The 22,081-nt window shown below is 41.9% G+C and overlaps 1 protein-coding gene across 1 annotated transcript; it reads right to left on the bottom strand.

Annotated features, from left to right (window-relative positions):
- Positions 1-827: 827 nt before the first annotated feature.
- NUS1 (NUS1 dehydrodolichyl diphosphate synthase subunit) lies at positions 828-22,079 on the bottom strand. The gene is given in 6 exon segments (XM_083608644.1): positions 828-3,209; positions 5,738-5,837; positions 7,513-7,665; positions 8,118-8,240; positions 21,162-21,651; positions 21,655-22,079. Coding segments are annotated over 6 exon segments (1,143 nt in total). The 5' UTR covers positions 21,841-22,079; the 3' UTR covers positions 828-3,118.
- Between the last annotated feature and the right edge of the window lie 2 nt (positions 22,080-22,081).

Here is a 22,081-nt window from a genome sequence, read left to right as displayed (position 1 = left end):
CAGAAATACTGAGCCCTAAGGGTGATACAGGTGGCTCTGTCATTCTTTTAATGTTGATGCTTTTGTGTTTTGCAGCAGAAAATGTGCTGGCGTCTTTGATTCCGCAATCAAAAAGTTAAAAGGCATTTTTGTGCATTTTTAGCAAGTTTAGAATAAGCAAAAATTGGTACATCTTCCAGTTTAATCAGAACATTTTTAGAAAATTGAAGTTTTCCCCTTGAATTACAATAATCAGTAAAGGCAGCATTAAAAGTACCCCATACCATCAAGCCAGAAGTCATATAAACCACAAAAAAGATCTAGTTACCATTTTTGTTGCAACACAAACCTCCAAAACAAATTCATTAAACTTAGGAGAGTGAAAAGGTAATAGTAAATAAGGGATAGCATTTCTTACGTTTATTAGTAACCTGATCTAGTATTTAAGATATAATGGTGCACTGACGTTGCTAGCTAGTACTACCAGCACTATTGTGGCAACAACTGCCAACTTGGAAAAGGGGAGCATGGAAATTCCAGAAACAGCTTATTGACTTTCATAACTAGCTGCACATAATTTTAAAAATTGTAAATTGCTTCTATTTTATGGCTTGCACTAACCATTAGCCTAGATTCTATTGCCATTCTATCAATGTAGTAGGTACCCTGAGAGAGAGCTATCCTGACTGAGTGAATACATCAAGTTCAATCCAACCTCAAACCGTGCATCAAATCCTGATGGCTGTTTGAACAGACCAACATGTCTTCTCTTACATATTATACACTGATAAGCATAGTCAGAGAGACTTTTGTATGCAGAACCAATACACATATCCGTACACCATCACTGCCTGTAGAAAGATAAATTTATTTGTTTTACAGGTTCAGATTTTACTCTCAGTAATGAAATCCAAGAATTTCTTCATCATAAAAACTTGCTTTACATATTATTTACAGGTATCCAAAGATATACATAATGTCACTGCTATATCTTCTCACAAGACAACGGAGGGAGGGGGAAGCTTACTGCAATGACATACATTCAAAAAGAGTAAATTGTGGATATGCACAGTGTTTTTGGCACAGCTAACTCATTGTTAAATTCTGGCCCAAATTACAGAAACTAATGGTGTCAAATGTGACAAGGAATGACCAAAATCAGGGTGGGCACTGTAAATATTCTTTGGCAATTTGCAGCAGACTGATATAAGCAAAGGAAGAAATTAACAAGTAAAAAAAATAGAACATAAAACTCTCCCCTTTGCTCTTGTAATTGTCATTTACTGTACCAGAATTCTTTTGGTAAGCTCATGATTCTGAATTTCATTTGCCAGTTCTCTCCAGATGATTCCAACCACACAGAAGTTTACTACCTAGAATCTCTCTTTCGCCACACACCCTCTTCTCTAGCAAACCAAAAATGTCCGAATTGTAGATCTGTGTGCATTAGTCAAAAGCATTACTGAAATATATTGCACATGTTCATGGTCTTCATAATAGAAATTTGAGGACTACAGCAAAGCAGGAAAAAGCTTCTGGTATTCCAATGACTGTGAATATCATCCTGGTGCCTTTTTACTTTATTAGCTCACAGCAGAAAGCATATTTTTCTCAAAAAACAAGCAATAAGAAATCAATTAGTTTACTCTTGTTATGAGCTTTTTGAATCTATTACAGATTTGATCTAAAAAATAAAAATACTGTTTAATAGCAGCATGATCTGCAATACTTTACTACACTGATTTGTGGCATTTATAAAAAGCCATTTGCAAAATATATTAAGTTTGGTTCCATTTTAAACCAAAAAAATAATGGGCAAAAATACTCTTTTGAAAAGGAACACCTGGACACTTAACTTCGCCAATCAATGTTTAGGGATAAAATTAGGTTAAGGGTTTGAAGGAACAGTATACCATATATATTAAACAGCACCTAGGTAGCTGCAGGATCAAGAAAATGAGTCCATGAATTTTATTTTTCTGCATATTTGTTTTGCAATTAGATTGTATTATCACACTGCCATACAACAATTGTCACAGTCATTTATGCAGACAGTCATGCCATATCTTATAATGGGGGGAGGGGAACAGGTTCATCAGTGCATATTAAATTAATACTTTCCTGCCCTTTGCTGCTATATGCAGCCAAACACAATCCATTTACATTACCACAAAAATGTAAATTGACAATTTTACTTATGTTTAAAATGAATACATCACAGTGGATTTGGACTATAATTATCAAAATGAAATTAAGCCTTTAAAAATAGTACAAGTCGTATTTCTTAACTTACCTTAGAATTTGAGTATACCATTTTAAAACACACACTGTAATGTATATCTTATAGTTCATATTGTTTGGGAAAAAATCAGTTTATGTGATTCCATTATATGGTGATGATCCAACCCAACATTTATTGACTTCTAATAAAGTGTTTAATTGTCAATTAACAAGTTGTGGAGACACCCACCTTCCTAAGAGAGAAAGGGAAGACTGTGGCTATAGTTTTTGCAGCTGCCAGTTGTTCTAATGGTTATTTCATAATGTACTTAACATGTGTGATTAAAAAGCATGTTTGGGAAACCCCTTGACCTTTCTATGCTTATCTTTTTCAGCTATACTTTTAATTCCATTTTAAGCACACACACACCCCCAAACCCCTGAGGTGCATTTCTAGAAGCTTTTGAGGACAACTATGCAGACAGCTTCCTAGACTTTCAGTTATTCAAGTCCAATGAGAATGAGACGACAAAGGTGTGACAGCAGAAAATTCTAGGAAGGGTTTTTATATGGTCCAGTGTTTCTCCCCATTGATTGTAGTGCTACTTAGATTGGTTCCCTCAAAGTCAGAAGTATTCCTTTTATTAAGGATTTGGTCACTGGAAAGAGAGGCCCAAAGCTTCTAAACAGCTGTTTTACAATATTTATGGTATGCCATATGCCACAGCAGTAGACCACTGCTTTCCCCGCAACTCCAAAGACTATGAGTACACACGCATACAAATTCTAAAAAGGTAAGACACTTTATTGAATTTGATAAATTAAGAGACTATGTACTGGACTTTTATGTATCACAGGTACTTGTAAACAGAGACACTGGGTCCTTTCCATGGAAATCCTGATAATGTTCAGCAAGAAGTTATTTTCCCACGCGCTGTTCACAGTTTGAATAGTGACGGAGGGCAGAGAAGAATTCTTCATAACTGATGTTCACATGTGAAGGCAAAGAACTGGGAAAACACAATTGGAAAGAGGCAGTTAATATCCAAGTAGCATTATACTAATCCTTGCCTTTGAACAATTTCACTGGTTTATTCTCAAGCTGATACACAGCATATCACAGACATAACTCTGGACAAACCATGAAGTCAGAGCAATCTAACTGAAATCAATTAAAATTTTATTGATCAAGTGGATCTGCAAACTTAAATGACTTAACATTAGAATAGATGACTACTTAGAACCGACCGGCTCTGCACAGTATTGGGACTACTAAACAGAAGGGAGAAAAGTAGAAAAATGATAGGAGACATTATTGCTCCAGCTACAGGTGCAATACTATTCAATACTACTTCACAGGTTCACTTTCACATAGCTTTTCCGTTGACATGACAGTCAAGTATGATAGTCCTCAAATATTGACACACCTTTCCAGGTAATGCTTTTGTTAACCTTCTACTGAAGGGAAGTCAAGCCAAACACATGTTTTCTTGTATCAGTTTTGGCACTGTCTTACTACATTAACAGCTCTTCAACTAACTTCTGTTTTCAAGGATAGTTATAATTCCATATGTGGAATGATTCAGAAATCCAAACCCCATTCTAGAGAACTTCAGAAATCCAATCTTCATTCCTCAGCCAGAATTTAGTTTCAACCATTTCCTTTAATTCTAAAGATTTGCATAGTGACAGATGAGAGTTAATCATGGATTGTATGAACCCAGTCATCATTTGACTGTACTGAGCTGGTTACATTAAGTAACTTTCTGATACCACAGAACTATTCACACAGGAACACTTGTATGGAAGATACTGAATTTAGTGTGCCTTTTACATGAAACAGTACTTGTGTTGTGCCTGAGTGTTGTGCCTGATCGACCTGGCCCTTTAAGAAACACACAACAGGACAGATTCCAAGAAAAATTACAAAGCATGACTGATGCATGTTAAGATTACAGAATCAAGATTACAGTGTGGAAGCCTGCCGGAAAGCCCTACAACCTAAGTGCTGATGAATAATGCACAAGCATGACTGGAGTGAAGGGGCAGATTTGCTGTGTAGCTAATGTTTATGGGAAGACCATCTGTAACTTCCAGAGATACTTAGCACTTTTTATTCCCAGGTCTAAATCTTAATTCTTTGGGTTAAGCCATGCTTATGCAGGAACCATTAATTGAATGGGTTCAGTTGCTCTGGAAGGCAACCTACACCTGGTGATTGCCACAGATGATGTCATCCTAGATCAGTGGAGAATCAGCAGCCTGCAAACCAGCCCGCAGCACCTGCTCCTTGCCACTCTCCAGCAATTAGATCAAGAAGAACGGCTTTCTTTCAAGCTTAACTGCTGCACAAGGAGCACACGTTTTTTTGGACAGATCAAATCTAGGGTGGGAAAATCACTCCCTCTGGTAATTAGTCTTGGAAAACAAGCTAAAATCTTTTAGGGGAAATTGGTCTCCTCAACTGTAGCTATGCCCACTTTTGTCCTAGCCATGTCTGCTGCTGGAATGTGGCTTCTGGAAGGTTGCCCAGGAGGAAATACAGCATTTGGGCAGAAAAAGAAAACACTACCCCTCTCCTCCCCTTGACCTTTCTATAGCTTTTAACACAGTGGGTCACATAATATTAGACAGGCTTTTGCTTCTGATGCAGGTTTTTTTTTTTGCTCTGCTGAAGAATATTACTATGCTGAATGGGAATCTGTCTTATGGGTATAGTGAAGCTCTGTTAAATCAGTATCTAGCAGCAAAGTACCTCTCATTATGATTGGATTCCTATAGCCAAGTAACCTCTGGGGTAGGAGACACACTACTTCTCCTTCACACATACACTCATGAAACCAGGCTTGAAGTGCAATATTTATTTTCTTCCCCCACTGGAATGGTATAGAGAACATATTCTTGGTATATACTTGGTAGAACTAAACCTGCTGCTGATCTGCTTTGTAGTGGTAGCAGGCTTCAATTCTCTAACCTACCATTTAAAAAATCTAGATGTTTCAAACTATTTTAATTCATGCTAAAGAGTGAAGTTAGGGACAGTAATCTCTGTAACCAATTTCAAGTTCAGATCTATGTGAGGGTAGATATTCTACATCTATTAACATGGAAAACTAGGATGGGATCTCAATAGGCAACATGATGGTTATTTGGGATCAGAATGTCCTGCAACATCTTTCAACGGTCTTTTGGTACTCAGAGTAACAAAATAAATGGCTTTCCTTCTCTTATTACAAATTTATTATACTCCTAACAAAATAATAATTATTTTTCCTTTCACAAGTTGACCACACATTTTGCACCTTTATAAAAAGTGGGAAACTATATATCAACTAAAGGAAAAGAAACTGTCAGCATGCTTTTAACAGGGGCTTTTGAGAACTATTATTATTTGGGGCATGATGACAATAATAGCACATTCACTGATAAATGTAACTACTGAAAATCACACATGAAAGTTTGAACACAGAGGGTCAAAGCCACTTGCAATACAAAGTAAATGTTCCAAGTTACACACAACTATGTATAGTCAACTTACACAATCTCTGTCAATCGGATCTGCCATGGAAGAAATCCTAATACACTGTCCACAGTACCAAACTTTAATATTAATTCTGGGTCAGGAAAGCCATTAGTACCTAGAAAGAGTAATAGTTTGGGGTTGTAGAATTAAGACCATCTTGTTACATTAGAGCTTTAACACATCTTCACATACAATGCGCATTTCTTACAAATTATTTTCCATAGAACAGTACCAAATATTTTAGAGAGGACATCACTTAGGCCCCATAAAAATGACCTCAAACAATTTGACAGTTAACTACTGTGTGCAAATTTAGTTGGTATATAAAGATAAATATTACAATTACAATTTTGATTATCTAGTTTAAACAGTGCTAAAAAAATTATCATTCTTTGGTCTTTATGATAGTTTAACTGAAACACTGCCGGGCCCACTGACTTTGGAATTTACTGAAAGCAAGTATGCTTATTACTACTTTGCTCATTTAGAGCAAAGGAAATCTGAATCTCTGTTAGCTTTATTTTCTTGCTATTTCTAGCATATACTTTATAGTAAAAGACTGCAAATACAACTGTTCAATCAGTATTTTAAGCTTCCAGTGTTTTCAAAACCACCATGCAGTGGCTGTAGTTCAAAGTGCAACCTTCTAAGCTGCTTTGAGAGCCAAACACATAAAAGGAAGTGTCATTATTTTTTGTTGTGGTAATAGTGCCCATGACTAAAGAAAGCAAGGTACAGTTTCAATTTAAAGAAGATATGTCACATCTCCAGCAAGTGTTTCAAGAAAGTAAAAAATCTTATTTAGCTGTTCACTCAATTCTTTTTCACGTTGCACACATGCCTTCTTTGAATCACAACCCTTGTCTTGATTTCAAAAAAGGTGATTGTACTATCAGCAGTAATTGCTGTTACTGCATGACATATTCCTTCTTCAGGCTAACTTGAAGGTGGAGGTGTCCAAAGCAGCCAGAATTTGCTACTGCCATGCAGTTTGTTCCCGTTTCCCGATTAAGTAAGTATGGATCTTTTATCTGACATTATGCTGAACTTCAGAAGCTCTTCCGAGCAGTATGAAATCTGCTTTCAAATGCCTCCAAGGCCCTATATGGGCCTGTATTGGCCCACACCTGTGTTCCACTTTGTGCTATGGCAGACATTTATCTTTTAACCTGACACAGTAATTAATGGCAGCCAGGAACATACATTTGTGACATCAGTGTATATATCCACAGTGAACTTGAACATTTCCTCGTCAAGCCGTAACATATAGCTAGACAAAAGCAGATAAAACAATTCTGCTCGCTAAAATGAAACACTGCCAAATGGTAAATTTAGCGAGGCATTACAGTTTGTTTTTAACAGCACTTAATGTAACAATCTCCTGGCACTACTTAATAAAAAAAGCAGTTGCACTACAGCTGTCAAAATAAGTTCCCCCTGAAATTCCTTTATAGCCAAATTTCAATTGGCAATTGAATAAAATTTACCTCAGATCGCTTGGCTGAAGCAATTCTCTCCAAATTACTTTATGTGCTATAACAAATAATGAGTCACTCACGTCCCACAAGCAATTAAATTTCTTTGAAATGCACAACACTACATAGCATACACCAAAACACTTGTGGGAAATAGGTATTCTGTGAAGCAGCTCTCAGAATCTGCCAGTTTGAAGACTGTGTACAATGGGTATGAGCTCTAGATACAAATGTGTTTGGGTCTGGGAAAATTACTGTCACCTGATTAGCCCCCCCTTTTTATGAGGGGTAAACAACTTCAGCCATTATACTTACTAGTTAATAAGTTTTCCAAGACGTCCATATCCAGATCTGTGCATTTTTTTTGTTTTTGTGCTACTAAGTGGCAAAATTTCTGAGCTGCTTTTACTATATCTGTCTTCCCATCCTCTGAAGACAGCACATTCAGTGTAGATTGGCAATTTAAAACTGCAACAAAAAAGAAAGAACTTAAAGCAACTAAATGGAAATGGAAGAAGTCAGCTTTACTTGAAGTTCACCTCTCACTTGCAAACAGGATAAACATCATTCTCCACTCCCAAAGCCAGTGAAGGCTCCCAGCATCAAGGTTATTTTAAATTTAATTTACAAAATGAACCTTCTGTAAAGAATCACAAGAAACGCTTGCTAAAATATTAATAGTTCAGTAAAAGTTTAATATCAAAACTTACAACTGCCAGTCATTTCTGTAAAATAAGGCATTCACACTCAATTCCAGCTATCAGCATATGCCGAGATGTTCATGGGATTTATTGTACTCATGGAGATACCCATTAGTTCCCATGCAGGGAGTTAATCAATGTTTGTGGATCAGATTTGGGTGTCCCGGAACTTTCTAGTACTCAATAACAGTACAGGATTTTCAAAATAAGAAATCTTACCTTGATCTGTTTTATCTTGATTTGCAAACTTCACTGTATATTTGGAACAGTCAAGATTTAACAATTCCTGCTGCTGCTTTAGGATTTCATCCATTAGCCTTGAATTATTTCTCTTGAAAAAACCTTGCAAAGAGAAGAGAAAGAAGTAATCTATGCCAGTATTTTTATAGATCTCTAGAATCATATAAATAGTTTAATTATTTTTCTTTTAAAAAAAATCCAAGGAGATCTGGGCCTCATTTACCCCCTGAAGAAAAGGCAGGATGTAGAGGCTAGCCATCTTACAGAAACTTGTATGAATTTTCAATTTGACATCAAATAGTTGAAGTTCTCATACCAAACCATGGTTTTTGCTTCTCTCTCTCTCTCTCTCTCTCTCTCTCTCTCTCTCTCTCTCTCTCTCTCACACACACACACACACACAGAGGAAACAATGGTTTGTCTGCTTTTGTTTTCTTTTCAGCTGATGCAGTAGTTCCTAGAATTACGGAACATTAATTCATGTATCATGCCAAATAGTAGCTAAGCTTCCTTAACCACAGCTTTCAGCCATCTGAATTTGAGAAAAGCGAACTACAGTTTGGCAACAGATACCACAAATCTTTTTCAGCCAGACTTGATTAGTCTGTTGCACAAATCAGAATACTGACTCGAGATTAGTAATCCTGCTGAAATCAACTACTATATCCAGCTAATATCAACAGAATTAATTATGCTCCCATTATTCCACCTTCAAGGATTAAAAAATTAAAAACAGATCATCTTTTAAACAGTAATCAGATGGCCCAGCCTAATTTAATATAAATAGCAGAGCATCATGTATGCTACCCTAAGCTCTTTGAAGGAAGGGCAGAATAAAAATGTAATTAACAGAAGAAAAAACAATAAAATTAAAGTTCCAAAGTGAAAGTATGGATTTCTATTTGCAATTTTTTAAATATAAACGTTATTCCGGCAATTTTATACTGCATTTATTTTGTGTAGCTGCTTGATTGTCAGAAGTCTTAATTTTAAAGGTGAACTGAAGAACTTGAAGACATCATTAACGCATGTTCAAGTTTATTTTTGCCCAATTTGAAAGTGTTAGGTGGGTGACATTTTTTGAGCTTTCCCAAACAGCCAATCTTAAGGCATGAATTTCCATGTGGGATCCTACGGGTAGAGTTCCATGTATTGCTAAGTGGGGTATGGCACTCCAAAAAGGTTTCTCGGGGGTATGGGAAGAAAGGGAATATATGTTGCATGAACAGTCTTCTGTTTCTACAACTTTATATCGAACCATTTGTTACTACCAGAATCTGCAAGTGCAAGTAATGTCCAGGATATAAAAAAAGTCTACTGAAGGTACATCTAAGGCTTTTGGCATATCTAACAGTTTTTGACTCCTTGCCCCCACCCCAAAAGACAGACACTGGAGCTGCATTAACCACTGGCAACTACTGTCACATGATCGAAGTGCTGATTGAGACATCCGACCCCAAAATACTTTGCGGTGCACAGAGTGTGTTGCATGGCTCTTGGAGCCCAGCCAATTCTTTCAACACTTTTAACCAAAATGATTTATTTATTAGAGTTTAATTTGGCAGCATAACGAACTACAGCTTATGTAGTCTACCTTAAAACCAGGACTGAGTTGTCATGTAAATGAGGCCAATGGGTGCTAAATCTAGCTAAGTCTCAGCCTTTGTTTTAAATAAAAACAAAGAAAAAACAAACACATGCTGCTGGGCACAGACCAGAACTACTGTTAACCAAGCTGTACTTGTCTGAACAAGTAGCAGCAGCTGTAGAGGTGACTTTGTACAATAAGATGTTATCACTCCCACAGACCTTGCAGTTGAACCTGGCAAATAAACTTTGAGTACTTTCTGTAAGAACAGTCCTGCTGGATCAGACCAAAGGCCCATCTAGTGCAGCATCCTGTTCTCACAGTGGTCACCTGAAAGCAGAACCTGAGTGTAACAGCATTCTGATCGCATTCACACCACTTGCCTTACTCTGCAACTGGTATTTGGAGGCATGCTGCCTTCAACATGGAAGGTACTGCCCAGCCACCACGGCTAGTAGCTGCTGATAGCCTTATCCTCCATGAATATATTTAATCTTCTTTTAATGCAAGTTGGTGGCCAACACTACATTCTACAATTAAACTATGCACAGTGTGAAGTGACTCCTTTTGTCTGTCCTGAATGTTCCAAAATCTGTCCAAGCTAAGTGGTTCCCAACTGTACATATGTGACTATATAGGTATGACACACCAATCAACTGCTACTGTGCTATAAAAATAGGCTATAGACAAGGCCAGGTGCAGGTTTTCTGGTTTGAGTGCCTCACGAGCTGCTGTTATTATTGTTATTGTTATTATTATTTACTTGTACCCCACTCATCTAACTGGGTTGCCACAGCCACTCTGGGCAGTTTCCAACAGAATATAAAAAGCACAATGAAACATCAGACATTAAAAACTTCCTGATATAGGGCTATTCATTACTATTAGTTAATATTCCTTAGCTTTCTGAAAACTGGAGGCACCAACTTTTCTTTATGTGCAGTTGTTTGTCAACTTTATTAGCCCCCCCTAAAAAAAAAAAGTTTAGCAAGCATATAATTTATGTTTCTTCCTTTATATTGGTTCCAGCAATTTTTATAGTTTTAAGTTTCTTTAAAACTTTTAGGTCTCAAATTATTTTCTTGATACAATTCCTACCCCTTCTTAGGGCTAGCATTACAGAAATGTTCCTTTGATCTCCAGGGGCCTAAGATGTAAAGTTAATATAAAAATGGTTTATATATTTTTGTACCAGGTATTTGCCTGGAAATAAAGAGTTGTTATGCTTTCAGCAGAATAAACTAATTGCCTTTTCTGCATTAGGCAGAGAAGTGTCCAACAGGTTTTCAATTATAAATCATCTTGTAGAAGCCTTGCTGTGTGGGAGTGCTATCCATTAAAGCCTACAGAACTTTTGTTCAGCCCATACAAATAGGTCGAAGTTACTTTCACAGAAGATAACATTCCCTAAATTGTTATTAGTCATCCATTAAAGCCTATCTCAGTATTGGCGTCTTTAAAATCTGAGTTGTATAAAAAATTTAGAATTGTGACATGTTGAGGCTTAGATTAATGTATTTAATACAATTGTAGTTCTGTTACATACAATTATGTTTCATTTTAATGTGTATTTCTTACGAAAGTAAGCGGTCTTTTTAATATTCAGTTTAAAAAGTTGATTGGTTCATTAATATTTAAGAAAAAAATCACAATAGTATTATTATGCATTTACCATCCTATAATTAAATAGGAACATTATTTAAATAGGAACACATAAGCTATTTTATAAGGATTCTCATTTCTGCTAGTACAGTGGTACCTCGGGTTACAGACGCTTCAGGTTACAGACTCCACTAACCCAGAAATTGTACCTTGGGTTAAGAACTTTGCTTCAGGACAGAAATCGCACAGCGGCGGTGCGGGAGGCCCCATTAGCTAAAGTGGTACCTCAGGTTAAGAACAGTTTCAGGTTAAAAATGGACTTCCAGAACAAATTAAGTTCTTAACCAGAGGTACCACTGTATAGCTTCTGGATCTGTCTGAAGTTCTGTTTCCACCTTGCTCTTGATAGTCAAGCTTCTAATTTATACATAAAAGACATTTGAAATTGAGGAATCCCTATGTGTACTGGTCAGTCTCTCTTTATGGAATTTAATTCCACCTAAGAAGACATGTGTTTAGAGACATACAAAAATTTAAAACTGGACATATCTAGAGCACCTGTCCACAAGTCCGGATTTTCTTAACCAGCATGCATAACTGATGCTGAATCCTAAAAACAGAGGGTGTTCTGTGTTCCAAGTTCCCATATCCAGAAGATAAGAAGGCAGCCTGCCCTGGATAGGGTTGCACCCCCTGGGATATAGTAGATCTGCAGCCTAAGGATGTTCCTTGATTCAGCACTGCCCCAGAGGCTCAGATGGCCTCGGTGGCTAGGAATGCCTTTTTTCAGCTATGGCTAGTTCACTAGCTACATCCCCCTTTTGGACAGAGATGACTCAGCCACTGCACTCCATGTTCTGGTTACTTCCATAATAGATTAATGCAATGTGCTCTACATGCGGCTGCCCTTAAAGATGACTTGGAAACTTCAGTTGATCCAAAATGCAGCATCCACATTACTGGCTGGGGTTTCATTTAGATCTCCTATAGCCCCAGTTTTGAAACAGCTGCACTGGTTAACAGTTCATTTCCAGCCCAATCAAGGTACTTGCATTAGTGTTTAAAGTCCTAAACATGCAGGACCTAGCTATCTGAAAAACTGTCTCATTTCCTACAGATCCTCCTGACTGCTAAGATCAGCAGAGGGGGCACTTTTAGTAGTTCCTCCGCCCTCAGAAGCTTGAGGGGTGGGGGACTGGGAGACGGCATTTTTTGTGACAGTCTCCAGGTTGCATCTGGCACCTTTACTATACAACTTCCAACAAATTCTGAAGATGCAGCTTTCTTAATTCTGGCTTTTGACACTTGACATATACATTTTTAGGATCCACCTTGTTTCTGTGACTGTAGGCTGTTTTGAAATGTTTTAATACAGTATTGTGTTTTGTTTTGTTTTGTTTTAAATATTGTGTTTTAATATTGTAACTCTCCTCGGACCTCAGGTTGCAGAAAAGGTAATTAGTAACAACAACAAATTGTTAGAATGCAAGTATGTATCGAGTTTCTATTTGCCATCACCTTCACTCTGCAGGCTGTTCGTATTAAAACATTCTCAAAAAACAAAAAGTTTATGTACTTCATTCACACAAATATTGTCAAACTGAGTGAAAATAAGATTAGAAGTATAGTTTCAAATTACATAAATAATTTAGAAAATACGTTGATACATATTTCTTCTCAGTAATGCTCCATTTCTCCTTCTGTTTGAGATATGGTAGCTGTTTCAGCCTGGGGATCTAGGAAAGATATCCTATGAATTGGAACAACTACATCATGTCCAAAAAAACTGTGCTCAGTTTAAATTGTTTTTTAATAGTTGTTGTATCTTGCCTCTCCACATGCCTTTAATAGTTGTATCAAACACTCCATGCTCGTGTATCTAAGGCACTGAAGAAGAAAGCACCTAGAAACAACTACTCAGGATAACTAGCTAACCTGGAATGTAGGAGCTAATGAGGGATTGGCTCATACCACATTTGTTCAATCTATTTATTTAGTTTTCTGTAGTTTAGATATTAAACACAGAGTTCAGTTCTGATTTATTAGAAAAATCAAAACACCTCTCCCCAGTGCTTTGTAAAAAAGCACATTATTGAAGTAAGCACTTGACAAATGCATTTGGATGCAGTGGCAGAAGCACAGCCTCAGTGGCAGCACCATTTATGTGAAAGGCAATGTCAGCTGACGAAGTGAACTGTTCCACTCTCTCCTACCCTATAGCCTGCTAACATGATTACACATTTTATACAGTTACTCTCAAAATAAAGGTTCAATGTAACACAAGAGCTGTTTGCTTTTTCAAGCGTACTATGACTAAAGATGACTTTAGAATTCTAGCAACAGATGTCCATGAATCAATGGTATGACCCAGCCTTCTCCAGCTGGATTCCCTCCTGATGGTTTAGATTATAACACCCAACGTCCCTAACCATTGTCCATGGGTTCCAAACATTTGATGAGTATGAGATTGGGGGAGATTATTATAACCCATCATCACCATTGCAGCAGCAGCCAAAAACTATCTTCTAAGCTTACAAAAGAGGCCCAAATGCTGACAGTTTCAGAAGTTGACCTTTAAAAGATTTCCTACCCCATGGGTACTAGATAGAAGTCCTATTCCAATTATTCCAAAAAGAGAAAACGTGTCTGCTGCATAGCATTGTTTGTCATATGAAATATTAGCTATAAACAGAATATGGATGTATGGAATTGAATTGAATTGTGACTTTTTATTCTTAATTGGTCTGTTTCCATAACCAGTTTCAACTAGTTTGCTGAAAGCTTGATTTTTTTAAAAAAGTAACTTTTTGAATAATATAATAATAATAATTTTTAATTTATACCCCACCCTCCCCAGCCAAGGCCGGGCTCAGAGCGGCTTACAAGCAATAATAAAAACAAGATGAATGATTACAACTTAAAAACAAAAATAAAATACAACATTAAAATAATGGAACATTAAAATATTAAAATGTAGCCTCATCGCAGGAGGAGAAGGAAAAGAAAAAAGAAAGAGAGGGAGGGAGGGAATCAAATTGGCTCCAAGCCAAAGGCCAGGCGGAACAACTCTGTCTTACAGGCCCTGTGGAAAGAAATCAGATCCTGCAGGGCCCTGGTCTCATGAGGCAGGGCGTTCCACCAGGCCGGAGCCAGAGTTGAAAAGGCCCTGGCTCTGGTTGAGGCCAATCTAACTTCCTTCGGGCCTGGGACCACTAGAGTGTTGTTATTTATGGACCTTGAGGCTCTCCGTGGGGCATACCAGGAGAGGCGGTCCCGTAGGTACGAGGGTCCTAGGCTGTGAAGGGTTTTAAACATCAAAAGCAGCACCTTAAATCTGACCCTGTACTCCACCGGGAGCCAGTGCAGCTTGAAAAGCACTGGGTGAATATGCTCCCATGGCAGAGACCCCGTGAGGAGCCTCGCTGCAGCATTCTGTACCCGCTGGAGTTTCTGGGACAGCTTCAAGGGCAGCCCCGCGTAGAGCGAATTACAGTAGTCAAGCCTGGAGATGACCGTCGCATGGATCACTGTGGCCAGGTCGGGGCGGGAAAGGTAAGGGACCAACTGCTTGATGCGGTGAAGGTGGAAAAATGTCGCCTTGGCTGTTGCTGTAACTTGCGCCTCCATGGAAAGGGAGGCGTCAAGGATTACACCCAAACTCTTAACGGAAGGCAATGGCACTAATTGAGCCCCCGCAAGAGAAGGGAGTTGGTCCCTCATCCCCATGCCATCCCGACCTAGCCATAGGACCTCTGTCTTCGAAGGATTTAGTTTCAATCGGCTCCCACGAAACCATCCAGCCACAGCTTCCAAGCATCTGGTCAGTGTGTTCGGGGCCGAGTCGGTGTGGCCATCCATCAGCAGATAGAGCTGAGTGTCATCAGCATATTGGTGACAGCCCAGCCCAAAGCTCCGGATAACCTGGGCAAAGGGGCGCATAAAGATGTTAAAAAGCATCGGGGAGAGAATTGCGCCCTGCGGCACTCCACACACCAAGGAGTGGCGCGACGACATTTCCCTCCCTAGTGCCACCCTCTGTCCCCGACCAGAGATAAAAGAGCACAGCCAGTTACGGGCTATGCCGTATCCCCACGTCTGCGAGGCGGTGGTCCAGAAGATCATGATCGACCATGTCAAAGGCTGCTGACAAATCTAAAAGGATCAGCAGTCCTGACCCGCCTCGATCCAGTTGTCTACGGAGATCATCTGTTAGGGCAACCAGAGCCGTCTCCGTCCCAAAACCAGGACGGAAACCAGACTGAAATGGATCTAATGCCGATGTTTCCTCCAGAAACCTACCAAGCTCTCTCAATTACCTTATCCAGGTATGGAAGAATTGAAACTGGGCGGTAATTGGATAGGTCTAAGGGATCTAATGATAACTGCTTCCTTCAGTTCCCCTGGGAATGTCCCCGTGTCAAGGGACAAATTGATAATTTCAACCAGGGCGGTCCGCGCAACATCTGGACACTCCCTAATCAGCCAAGACGGGAACGGATCAAGGAGGCAGGTGGTGGGTCTACCAACTTGGAGGAATCTATCCACATCAGTAGGGAGTATCCGATCAAAGTGGTCCAACACTGGACCTGAAGTCAGTCGAGGGGCCTCCAGTTCAGTCACTGTATCTAAATTGGCAGGGAGGTCACGGCGGAGCAACAGGACTTTCTCCGCAAAAAAGCTCGCGAATGCCTCACAGCTGTGGGTCGAATTTGTGCTTAAATTTGGTGGTCCTCCTAAGGACGTTATTGACCTAATTATTCTAAAAAGTTGTGCCGGGCGAGAGCTAGCGGATGCAATGGAAGCTGCAAAGTAAGATTTCTTAGCAGCTTTCATAGCCATCTCATAGGCTTTCATAAGCGTCCTATAAGATGTTCTTGAGGCTCCGTCACGAGTCCGTCGCCATACTCGCTCTAGCCGTCTGAGATCCCGCTTCATTTTCCGGAGCTCCTCAGTAAACCAAGGTGCCCGGTTTCGACGGGGTCGCAGAGGGCGCTTAGGCGCGATCTCATCAATGGCTGCCAAGAGCCGGTTATTCCAGTCCTCAACAAGGTCATCTAATGAGTCGCCAGGAGGAGCAGGGTTCCGCAAGGCTTGTCGGAATCTATCAGGATCCATCAGTTTTCGCAGACGAGCCCAAATAGGTTCGCCACCCGAGCCGGGGAGGAGCGGGAAGTCAATCTTGGCTTTCAGAGCGTAGTGATCAGACCATGGTACTTCCATAGCGGGGAGCATGATCACATCTATGCCAGCCCCAAAGATCAGATCCAGCGTGTGGCCTGCTTGATGAGTGGGGCCCAAAACAAACTGGGAGAGCCCTAGTGTTGCCATGGAAGTCACTAGGTCCAGAGCCTGTGAGGAGGGAGCGGCATCGGCATGGACGTTGAAGTCTCCCAAAACCAGTAGGTTTGGGAACTCCAAGGCCCAGCCCGCCGCCACCTCCAGCAGGTCTGACAGGGTGGCTGCAGGTGTGCTGGGTGGTCGGTACACCAGCCAGACAGCCAAGCTCTCCTTGGTGCCCCACACGAGACCAACGCATTCAATGCCGGAGATCGCCGGTGATGGCAGAGCTCTGAAAGAGCAATCCTCCCGGAATAACAACGCTACTCCTCCCCCCCGACCGTGATTGATGGAGGACAGAGAAACCTGGGGGTGTTATCTCATGTAGGGAGACTACTTCGCCTTCCCGTACCCAGGTCTCCGTCACGCAAGCCAGGTCAATCCCCTGCGAGACAAAAAAGTCACACATGGTGGCGGTTTTGTTGCCTATGGACCTGGCATTGCACAGCACCAATGACGGAGGTGTGTAATCCTTGCTCTCCCTACCCTCATCCCTTGGGATGGGGCGTAGATTGGAAGGGGTTCGAGGATCACTGCATCTCGAAACCCTTCGCCAATAGAGATATCTAGCCCCACTGCCATTCCTCCCTAGCCCTTCAATTGTGGAAATCCCAGATCCCATACTAGCCTCCCCAATAGATGGGTAACATCCCCTCAATAACAAGTCATCCTTGGGCCAGGACTCCTGGGTCAAAATGGTATGGGAAAGAGGTGGAGGTCTGATAGGGTAAGTATCCCTAGAAGATAAAACCCAACCAACCGCACCCCAAGCAGGGGGGACAGTCCCATGGTGTTTCATTAACTGTCAATCCCCCTCTCCCTCCAGGGTTAATTGGAGGATTGTTGGTTCTATCTGTGGCTGTGGAAGTATTAATGAGGTATGTGTTATAAAATGTGGATCACTGGCCAACAAAGAGCCAGATTCGAATTCGAAAGATCTGTCCATCCTGTCTCGCCAGGAGTACAGTAGAGAAGGCTGATCATTCTGATAAGTTTTTGGAACATTAGGCAAAGGTCCAGATGTAGATTTGGTGCTGGATATCTCCAGATTGTCAGCAACATAGAGTTCTTTAGGTGTTGTTGCCATAGGAATGTCGGAGGCGCCAAATTCCTCATCTAATTTGGTGTCGTTTGAAAAGGGAACAGGGAGTTGCACTGATGTCTTTCTATGGGATAAAGAGCTGTTGGACGTCTTTAAATATTGTGCTCTAGGCTCTACTGCCCTTATATTTTGGGTAGAAATCTCAGTCTTTATACTCATTAGCCTCTTCTTCAGGTCTTGTAATTCTAGGCTTACAAAGTTCTTTTCTTCCTTCGGGCAATTAGTATTTCTAGTGTTGAGCTTGGTTTCCTTTATCCGCATTAGCTTTGACTCTATGCAAGGGACCAATTGCCTCCTAGTTTCGTCCTTAAATACCCTCACTGGGCGGAGAGAATGGAACCACCATAGGCTATCCTTTATCTCCATGAGTCGAGATGGGAGGGCTGATGACCTAAAGGTCATAAATAGGCGCATGGTGTTTCTCAAGGTAGGCAGGAAGTGGAAATTTTCTAGATCTACATTTCGGTAATGGTAATTCAGGAGCTGAGACAAGGACATAGTAATTTATCTGCGGTTCATCCACCTACGAGTGTATTGGTGAATCTCAAGCATTATCTGGTTCGTTTGCAAGATTTGACAGGACCTCACTTCATCCATAGTTTGAGTTGATGAGTTATTAACAGAGTCATTTCTTATCATCCTTTTAAGCCCTTGGGCATTTAAAGGGGAGGAACTAGTATCCAATTGTTTCTCAATGTTAACTATTCTAGTGAGGATTTCATCCAGTCTTTGGAGAACCAGAACCATAGTTTCTGCAGACAACATGCAAATCTCTTGGTAGGGGTGCGTATCCTGAATTGGTTGAAAAGAGGCTCCTCTGATATCTTGTTCTAGAGGCATGGGTGGGTCAGCGTTAGGAGTGGGAGGAATCCCTCCTGCTCCTGCTCTTGCCCTCTTGGACGGATTAGCTTTTTCTGGGAGGAGGGGGGTCGGGTCATTGACATCCTCCTTAAGGGGGGGTGAGGTTCCCCCAACGTTGTTACTCACTGTTTGTTCTATTTGCTCTGTTTTCTCGGTTTCCTCAACCCGCTCTATTTCTGAGTCAGGGCAGATGGCGTTGGCTCTCTGCCGATTCTTTGTTTTAGAGGAATTGTGAGTCTCAATAATGGTCTTCTGGCTCTTTGCACCTCGTTTTCTCCTTTCTGCAGCTAAATATCTGAATACATATGCCCCTGTGTAGTATCATAAAATCAATTGTGCTTATATTTTTGCTTTTAATGTATGCAAGAAGGAAAAAAGCTTCTTAAGTGATTCACTTCAAAGTATGACAACCATCAGCATGTGAATCTGAGACTAAGTAGTCATATGGAATTTAAATAACATGCTTGTACTTATTAACAAATTAAATTAAACCTACACATAGTTGCATCATTTGCTGTTGCTTCGGGCTTGATTCTTCAAGGCAGAAAAAATGTCTTCTAAAGTTCAAAATATAATACAGCATCAAATATTTCTCTCTTTTGAGGCTACAGACTAATGCTCTTGGTTGAAACAAACTACCACCACCACTTCCCATTTCCCTGCAACCTAACTCCATCACAAACACAGTTTGCATGATAGGATCCGGTCAGAAAATAGAACTGATTTGTACTGTTCCTTATTGGTCAGAGATGGGGTTCAGATAGAGAGGAATACCTTCTATCATTTTGTTAGACAGGAAATAGGGAGGGGTAAGAAAGCAGCACTGGTTTTCAATTAAATGACTTTGATACATGTACCCAGGTGAGACCCTGGGGCAGCCTTTCTCAACCTGTGGGTCCCCAGATGTTGTTGAACTACAACTCCCATCACCCCAAGCTAGCAAGGCCAGAGCTCAGGGATGATGGGAGTTGTAGTCCAACAACATCTGGGGTCCCACAGGTTGAGAACCGCTGCGGGAGTCTGCCTTTCTATGTGTGGATAAATGATAAGATATGCACAATATAAATGTGATAAAGGATCTTTTAGTTATTCTTTCTCTATTCTTTTTTCTCTATACAGTTGTGTTTTGTATTTTCTTATAAATTAGTTTGAATTTTATTGTTTTATGTTAAAAAACTTTCATATACATTGATCATCCTTTAACCATTCTGCCCCCTTGCCATGGCAAGTGATACATTTCTCTGGCAAGAGTGAGAAGCAGAAACCCACCTGCTTCCTTCCTGGTTAAGCTGAGAGGAGCAAAGACATCCCTCTCTTGTGTTGGGCTATGGGGAAGATTGTCATCCACCTCTCCAGCTCCACATTCGGAGCTGGCTGTTTGCACAGTGGGTGATAGAAATGGTCCAAGTAGTGTCTATTCACCACTGCAAAATGAGCCTCAGCCTTTGTCTCCAGCTGCATCTGGAAAAGGCTGGAGACAGGTGGTTGACAGCTGTGGCACTCTGTGTATCTCCTCCATCCAGTCAAGCACCAGCCTTGCAAAGTGAAAAGTCATGGCACTTTGAGCTACACTTCCACGCACTGCATAAACAAGCCCCAGCCTTTTGCTCTACAGAGAAAGTCTGGTACTTGTTTGGGTAGCAAGAGTGTTGATGCAGCTACCTAGCCCTTGCTCCCCATTTCCCAGCCCCAAATCTGGAATTGGAAACAGTGGTGGTATGATTCCAGCAATTACACTGGGCTTCTGAGGTCCTCTGATGCCTTACACAATTCCTGGGAATCACCGACCTCTTCCACAGCTCCAAATTTGGACCTATAGAAGAGGAGCAAGGGACTGTTCAACCTCAGGCAGAGATGCAGTCCAGGTAAGGGATCAACAGCCCAAGCCTATGCATGTATATCCAAAACAACATCCCACTGTGTTTATAAGAGGTTTACTCCCAAGCATACTGAACACAAGAGTAAATGTGCACAGGATTGCAATGAAGGGGAGAGACAACGTCCTGGCAACCAGAAACAGGGCATTGCATTTGACTAATACACAGTCATTGAAATCCTTGGACTGAAATGTTATCAAGACAAACTCACCTTCATTCATTTCAGCGGGTCTACTCTGAGCTGCCTTGTTTGTGGCACTTTAACTGTTATGGCAGCACATCTGACGAAGCAAGGGGCATTCCTCAAATCCTTTGCAGCAACAAAGGTGCAATTGTGTGCACAGTTACTTGGCAATAAGCCCCTTTCAACAGAGGTCTTTGTATCCTTAACCCCCACCCCATTGCCCATCTGTCACCCCTTTCAGATGCCACCAACACACCCTACACGTGTGTTCTCAGAGGAGGCACCTGCGACTTCCGTGGAAGTTGCCTCCCGGTATGCGCGGGTTGCCTTTATTTATAGTAAACTGTTAACTTAGAGCCAACGTTTTTGAACCGAGCAAGGGCAAGGTCACGTCCTCCGCATGGGAAGGCGGTTAGGGAACGGGCAAGCGGACAAGGCGGGTGGCCGAAGGGCGGCTCCGAGGGCAACTCACCTTCTTGGTCGTAGACGGTGACATAGGAGATGCCCACCGCCATGCACCACACCACCAGGCTGGCCATGTCCGCATAGCTCTGCTCCTCCTCGACCACCACCAGCCCGACGTGGCCCGGCAGCTTCTGCAGAGACTTCCCGTCCTTGCGCCACCGGCCGCCGCCTCCTCCGATCACCTTCCGCCCTGCCGCCGCCGGCCTGTGGTAGGCGAAAGCCCCCGTGCCCACCGCCGCCGGGGCCAGGAGAGCCCGCGAGGCGACGGCGGCCGCGGCCGAAGCCGCGCGCCGCCGCCAACGGCTGAGCCACGAGCCGCGACCTCCGAACCAGCCTCGGAACCAGGCGAAGAGCGCGCGCTGGACGTGGAGGAGGAGGTGCAGCAGGCGCCACAGCAGCTCGTGCGCGACGCTCATTGGTCTGGGCGGAGGACGGCGCGAGGGAACCGGACGCAGGAAAAGGAGAGGCGGCGGCGGCGGAAGAGGCGGCGGCGGCTGCTACTGTCGCGAGGGAGGCTCAGCCGCAGTGCGAGGCGCAAACCATCTCGCCTTCCTTTCCCTCACGGACACGGTTTTATCTGCCCGGCAACCTCCGTTAGCGCCGCCATCTCCACACCTGCCCTGACCTTTTCCCTCTTGCCTACGCACGAGCCGCCCATTGGCCGAGGCGATGCCGCCGAGGGCCATTTCCGGGTTGGTGGAGCGAATGACGTGGCCCCCTAAAGGAAAGGGCGGTGTCTCCGAGCTGAATTCCAAGATGAACGGGAAGGCGAGTTCCCCGCCACCTACGGCGGCGGCCCTCGGATTCAGCACGTGTTTTCCTCATGCACAGCGACATCTAGCGGCGGGAGTGTGCGCCGGCTGCTGATAGTCGCGCTGCTTGGGTTGGAGAGTGCTGCTTGACTTTGCCTTTTTCACTCCTTTAGTT

The sequence above is a fragment of the Podarcis filfolensis genome, assembly GCF_964270895.1.
Source record: "Podarcis filfolensis genome assembly, chromosome: 3".
NCBI lineage: Eukaryota > Metazoa > Chordata > Lepidosauria > Squamata > Lacertidae > Podarcis > Podarcis filfolensis.
This window is presented reverse-complemented; position numbering and strand designations above follow the sequence as displayed.